This window comes from Diadema antillarum, unplaced genomic scaffold (genome assembly GCF_040938485.1).
Source record: "Diadema antillarum isolate AM-2024a unplaced genomic scaffold, OU_Dant_1.0 seq00001659_RagTag, whole genome shotgun sequence".
In the NCBI taxonomy this organism is placed as follows: domain Eukaryota; kingdom Metazoa; phylum Echinodermata; class Echinoidea; order Diadematoida; family Diadematidae; genus Diadema; species Diadema antillarum.
In genome coordinates, this window is record NW_027272359.1 from 1,683,694 (window position 1) to 1,691,063 (window position 7,370).

At 39.1% G+C, this 7,370-nt stretch overlaps 1 protein-coding gene across 1 annotated transcript in view; it reads left to right on the forward strand.

Annotated features, from left to right (window-relative positions):
• LOC139711448 (HEAT repeat-containing protein 6-like) overlaps window positions 1-5,850 on the forward strand; it is a 97,133-nt gene extending 91,283 nt beyond the window's left edge. The window contains exon 23 of the mRNA XM_071623330.1: window positions 5,666-5,850. Within this exon, the coding sequence (XP_071479431.1) occupies window positions 5,666-5,850 (185 nt within the window). The remainder of the gene's footprint in view (window positions 1-5,665) is intronic.
• The last annotated feature ends 1,520 nt before the right edge of the window (window positions 5,851-7,370 follow it).

Genomic DNA, 7,370 nt, shown 5'->3' on the forward strand with positions numbered 1-7,370 from the left:
CATCCTGTGGGGGCCTGTAGGGTGTGTCTAACAGTTACCGGTAGTTGTTTTCTAACATTTCAATCCAGCTATTCCATGTATCTTCATAGGACTGGCATTTCAGAGTTGGTTTCCTTTGTCTTTGGGCCACATTCAAAACTATCGGTATTAATTTTGTTGTTACATCACTTTCCTGTCTCTAGGCTGTTAAAGTCCATCCCTCCCCCCTCCCCCCCCCCCCCAAAAAAAAAAAAAAAAAAAAAAATCAGTTATGCCCACCTAGGTTTCCCCCATGGTTGCTGACATTCCCAGCATATTAAATCCCACAACAACAACAACAACAAACTTCTCCCGCTTTTCCAAGAAACAATGAAGTTTTCAATGCACATATATGTGATACTTTTGAAGAGACTCACTTGTGATGAGAATTTAACCTTTCATACATCATTTTGACTGATATTAATGAGACATTATTGTACCCAAGTCCTTGATCTGCTATTTATCATCTGCACCTAGGAGATTTTCCTGAAAGTTGAACAAAATCAATAGTATGAGCATGTATGTATTTTAATCCACTGTTCCTCATAATCACTGACGCTCAAGAGAGCCATATGATATATTATCTGTCAACTATTTTATGCAGAAGATTTTCAGGATGGTATCGGCCTGCTGCAAAGAAGACTATGGAATAGAACCCCTGAACTTAAGCAGGTCCTATACCCTGGCAAATTTGACTTGGTGATCTGTGACATCAGCAGCAAATTCTGTTTTTGTTTTTGTTTTTTGACATTGTGGTGGCTCAGTTAATCCGTTGAGGACAAGTCCCACGTATACTCGGGCAGGTGTCTATGGGAAATGCGTGTTGTGGCAAAATCAGCCCGTCCTCGATGGGTTAAATGAGTTGTCAAATGCTTAATGAGCTGTAAAATGCTGTTGAAAGGGGTGGAGAAAAAAAGTGTTGAAAAGCATTGGAAATTATCCTGTCATGATCCTATCAAGATATCTATGAATGCAAATCACCATGATTTGAAAGTAACTGTTAAGGAATACACATACTCCAACTTTTCCACTTTTGGCAGGAGATCTACCACTTTGATGCGATTTTTGCCAAATTTCACACTCTCCCGCTTTAGTTTGTATTTCTTTCACTCTAGCTGTATGTCTTTTGCTCAAGACATATTTTTCACCCCCTCAGAATTTAGCCCTCTCCTGCAGATCTTCAGTTTTGTCATGTCTGTTCAAAAATAAAGATAGCACAAGGTATCACCAGAGAACATGGCTAGCCCTAGACCCGACTGGCTGGACCTGACTTCAAGGGATGCCATGCTTTGTGCTTATTATGCACACATAATATCTAGCACATGATCTCCAGTTTGCTGGGGGTCCAGGCCGAAGAATCTTCCATTTAAGAGATGCTTTGGGTCTGTGGGAATAGTTTATCCTAGACTGGATAGCACTCTTGTACATGGGAATATTGTGTGTTATAGAACGGGTAGCAAAAATCCTGCGATCTCATTGGTCGAGAGCTGTGTGTTTATTTTTACTGGCTGCACGCTGCCTTACAGTTTATAGTAAACATGTTGTCGTGCACTTGTAGCAAAGGTTGGCTAAGGTGCCTCAGTGCCTCCAAAAGTGCTATTCACTTCAGGACTGCGCCCCTCAGGGAATAACACTATTTTGGTGTCACCTCTGCCCATAGTTTTAACCAGAAAACTCTCAAGGCAAAGTATATTTGAATACTTTTTTTTTTTTGGTTTTCTTTTCTCAGAAATCATAACCAAGCTATAGATATGTCAATGTCATGTGTCGTTTAAAGCCAAAACAGATAAATGAAAGATTTCCTTTACAGCCCTGGAGTCCCTTTTCTCAATAATACTTCCAACCAGGTTGTTTCCTATCCCTGTAATGTCTGATGATTGATAGGTTTCCTTAAACTGATAGGTTTGACCGTGGTACTTTGACATTATCTTTACACATATAGAAACACCAAATAGATGAAGAATGTGCACAGCTGTAGACATTAGAAGCTGAAGACATATTTAAAGCGGGAGAGACAGCCGGCTGCTTCCCAAATCCTGCGGGCTGTAACTGTTGTCTGTTTTCCGCAACAAAAGGCGGGCACATTTTGGCAGCTGTGATTTATCAGCGGGGCAGGGAAAATGTCAGTCTGGTAACGTCACACCAGAAGGAATAGAGGAATGATACATCACAATTTCTCATAGGAATTTTGGAGGGCTGTGTGTATGGAGAAAACAGACAAAACTGCATCTTTAGACATCAATCATTGTCCTTTTTCCCTCCTTTCTCTTTCTCTCTCTCTCCCTCATTTTCTTTTCTCTTTAACCATTGTCTCCAGTTGTGTGATCCACAGTGTTATGTTTGGGGGGGGGAAGGAAAAAACACCTGAAATGGTGATTTGTATTCATGGAAACCTTGATTGAAAGAAGCCAGGCAGTAAAGCCTCCTCGTTTCCCCATATTGACAGTTATATCCATGGAAATGTCGTAGTATTATTACGGAAGCAACGTTTCTTATGACCGTCTCATCTGCTCGATTCTTCAATTTCAACAACGGCTGCAGAGTGCAGCAAAAATGGACTGCGCTTCCCCCCTGTGCATGTCCTGAGAAATATGTAGCTTTTAAGTCACCCTGACAGTCTTGGCTTATGTGTGTGTGTTTGCATGTGTCTCCTTGAAGCATGCCTTAAAGGACCTATGCAATGCAAATACATGTTGATTTGTGTTTATTTCTGATACCCTGATGATGACTTATCTTTGAAAAAAAACAACAGCATGAATATGTCCCCTACATTTTCATATAATTTTTCTGCTAGTTTACTGAATAGATTACTTAGATCTGTTCTCACAGACTTCTAAACTAAGATTCTGTCAATGACATCATCTGTCAATCCCATCTATTCAACTAGTTGAATTAACAAAAGACAATGGATCACACTTTCCCCTGAACTGAGCGTAATTTGCATGGTTCCATATAGTGTCTTTCTCTAAATATATATGTACTGTGGAATCATGCCAGTTATGCTCAGTTTGGCAAAGGTGCGTTTCAATGCCTTTGGTCAATCAGTATGCTGTAGAAGTGATTGACAGATGATGTCATCCTTAGAATCTTTGTTTTGAAGATTTTTTTTTTTTTGTGGATGGATCGCAGTGATCTGGAGGAAACTAGCAGAGGTATTATTTTTAGATATATGGTACATATTAAGATGTTCTTGAGGGCACACAAGTGGTGGTCAAGTATTACAGTATAAATCAACACAAGTCGGCAACATTTGCATTGCATGGGTCCTTTAAAAGCTGTGAAATAGCGTGTTTAGAAATAATTCAGGAGTCTGAGTTGCATAATTCTTTGAATGTTTGAGATTTTACCAGTCATGCCAAGTCAGGAAAAACTGCTTACCATGGGTTGAGATATATTAGTTGTATTCTTTGTCAAATTGGGGAGGAGGGGAGAGATTTGCTTGGGTTTGTTTGTTGCGATGACGTATATTTTGGGGGAGGAAAATCACAGCTGTATATCGACTGAAATCAACATTGATTTATTTGACTGGTGAGATCCTTGGGACATGCAACCAGGGACATTCTTTTATAATATCATCTCCTTTTTTCCTTTTCTCTTTTGAAATGTGTGTCATCTATATCAGACTGATCCATTCATATTGATTATTTGACTAAAATCTGAGATGAATGCTGTAACTAGTTGGCCTGCATCCATTCTTTGTTACAATTGTACAGTATCTAGTGAGAGAGAGAAAGAGAGAGAGAGAGAGAGAGAGGGAGAGATAGGCCTGTTCGATTAGGGTGCTGTCTTTATGTTAAAGGTCCACCTTCATATATATACATGTGGATTGAGTGAAGGCAACAATATTAGTAGAACACAATCAATGAAAGTTTGGGGAAAATCAGACAATCCGTTCAAAAGTTATGATTTTTTTTTAAGTATCTGCGAAGTCACTACTGGATGAGAAGACTACTACAGTGTATGATGTCACATGCTTACAACGATATAAGAAAAATAAAAAGAGAATTTCGCAAAACTTCACTTTTTGAGTAAAGTACACATTTCTTTGACTTGTTACTAACGTATGTTAAGGGTAATATTATTCACCCTACCTTCTGAAAGAGAGAAGTGGAATGTTCTTTTGTTATGCGAGAAAAGTGAAAATATGTTGAATTTTCTTTATTCTTTCTTTATATCGTTGTACACATGTGACATCACAAGCTATAGTTGTCTTCTCATGCAGCCGTGACTGAGCAGAAACTTCAAAAATTCATAACTTTTGAACGGATTGTCAGATTTTTCTCAAACTCTCACTGATGTGTTCTACTAATATTGCTGCATTAACTAAACCCACATGTCTATGAAGGTGAACTTGTCCGTTAATGTATTTAAGCCATAACTAGGGGGCTTTAGTATGCAGTATGATAGTTGATTTATGCACTGATATACATGTAGCAATGCACCTGACTCATTGCAAAACCCATGGAATAATCTTTTCATCGTATTTTGGACCCCCCCCCCCCCCCATGATGGCCGACATAAGTTAGTGTTTTTTTTAAACTGAATAGGTGTAATATGAGAGAGATGGAAGATTATTGCAAATTAGAACTTGAACAAGCTGAGTTTTTTAATACTTTAAAAGTGGTTTCTTTCGCGTACAGAAACTTTTGCAGTTTCCATCGGTGCAGACTTTTTCGCGTGTTTTTAAATTTGCAGTCGGTAATGATAGCGTTGTACAAGCGACGAGTTCAAAACATTTTTGCGTGATGTTATATTCGTGGTTCAACCTCAAAGCGCGAAAAGCGCGAAAATTAAACCACCGCGAAAAAAACCACTTTTACAGTATTGTAGGTGCAGATGTGACAATGTGTTATTGTACAGGATAATGATGCAGTTATGTGGGGTAAGGAATGTAGTTATTAATCACATGGAGTCAAGGGGAGAACCTGACAAATCAAACCATCAGTTGTTGTACATTGTGTATACACGTCATATTTTGTATGACAGCAACAAACATGAACTCATCATGCATTAGAGTTGTTGTACATAGTGTAACATATTTGTGTGACAGCAACAGAGATGATTTCATCATGCGTTATAGACCTATGATATGCTTTTTTAAAACACTGTAACTTATGTTTGCCATAACTGGGAGCGGAAGCTTCCAAAATAAGAAGAAAATATGCATTGCAGGTGAAATAGACATTAGCATAAAGAACAGGGCCCAAACCAAACAGGTCTATACTCAGTGCGTGCATGATATTGATGCATTCATGCCGGAGGAGAAAGATGCATTAGTGAATTACCAAACTGTTTTTACCCAAAGCATAATGAGGCAACAAACAGATATGCTTCATGGACGTCATCTTTCGCAGTCTGGTGTTATGTGACTAGGCTTGTTTTTGTCTTTCCTCCTCATTTCAAGAAGGGTTAACCCTTTTTAATGACACCATCATTCATAGTATGCTGAGGAATTCAGTTGGATTTGTTGTGTTTTTCTTGCTGGATTTCAGGATTCCTACTGTGGTGGTAAAAGCTCATGCAATTCTTAAGCTCCCCTGGCCTGACACAGTATCTTCATCATCATGCCAGCCCCCATGTCAAAAGTGGCAGTTGTGTGAATAACACCTTTTTTCCATTCCTCTCACGACCCTTTTTCCCTCCTCAGATAACAATGTGGAGAAGGTTAGAGAGCATCTGCGGGCGCTGGATGTCCAGGGATTGGAGCCGGAAGCCGCCACGGCTCTGGCCATGCTGCAACAGGTCTTTGTTGCCGTGGCAACGGAGATGATGCCCGACGAGAGCACAGATCCGGAGAGCATGAGCAGGGGCGGTGGGCTTCCCCTAGATTAGTCAGCTCAGCCCGGGTGACACGACAACCCCAATGCGGTTTAGCTGGAGTAAACCAAAGGATTTATTCTCTCCAATGTGATTGAGCCCCACAGTTTAACAAAGTAGACTGCCACTTATCCACCAGATGATGGAGGAATACCAGTTTAAAGTGTGCTACAGGATCCATGCAAATTAGATGTAATGTCTTTTCTGACTAAATGAATATTGTTAATGTTTTCATAAAATAAAAGATTTCCATCCTGCATGCAGAGTAGTGTACTCACTGAATAATTCCTCCTAGATGGCCCTTTAACCCTCTCTGTGCCAGGAACTTTGGACAAAGTATACAATGCTTTGGAGTTTTCTATGCCAATAGGCTCTCAAAGCATGCAAAGGATTGAAGTAAATCCAAATGTTGTCTTCGAACTGCACTCCACACAGGCACAGAGAAGATTAAATGGAAAGTTGACAGGAGAGTACATTTGAGATGGGCTTTTACCAGGCAATGCTTACAGAGAACCCACCCGAAGGCAACTTACGACCTTCGCTTTTCATTCTCCAGGATATGGGCGTCAGAAACGGGGACATGTTTTTGTAACTCGGCTTATCTGCAAGAGACATGAAACCACCACAAGATATACATTTCTGGCTGTTTGTGTCATGAAAAAGGTAGCAGCTCTCTACTTAATGTTTGTTATAGCAATGAAATGAGACATGTGAATCATTCTTTTCATAGACATTGTTTTCTGAACGCTTTGCAATCAGTTCTAAAATGAACTCTTTTAAAAAGATAGTTACATTTATTTTGAATTATGTTTCATATTTCTGCACTGCAAAATGCTATATAGATTTCACCAATTATTTTTGCTGAGATGAAATGATATTTGTATTATCAATTTCTTATTCACAGAATTCTCACAGAATTTACAAATTAGTGTTGATATCCTAAGTTATTTTTGTTCTTTGCAATCCAAAAGAAAAGTATTGGCTGAAACAAAACTCCAGGAGTGATGTGGAATAAAATCATAACTTGACTAACAGAATTATACTTGCACAATGATGATTTAAATGCCTTCCTTTCTATCAAAGTTAGAGATGAAACTTGTATACCTCACTCCTTCATCCTACATTTGTCCAAATGGGAATTCAGGAAAGTTAATGTACTGTGTTGTATTAGTAGTCAAAAAGCAATTCTCTGGCAACACTTGCAAGCAGCAGTAGTGTCAATGACTATGCAACAGACAGGCAATTGGTCGTGACTTGTCAATTTGTGTTGCCATGACAACTGAAATCATTTTAAGAATGATTACAATTTTTTGCAATTATAGGGTCTGGAAGGGACAAGAAGGCTTTGTAAGGTTTTTGTTTAAGTTTTTGTTTGAGAGAATTTTACCAGACTGCCTTGCCCAAGGGATTTGGGAAGTGCCTAGTCGGTATGTCATGAATACAACATCTGTGAATTCCAGGAAAGTGATATGTGACCGTGCATCACAAAACAGACAAAAAGTTGCATGCCCTGATTCTATGTAAGGACTCAAAAT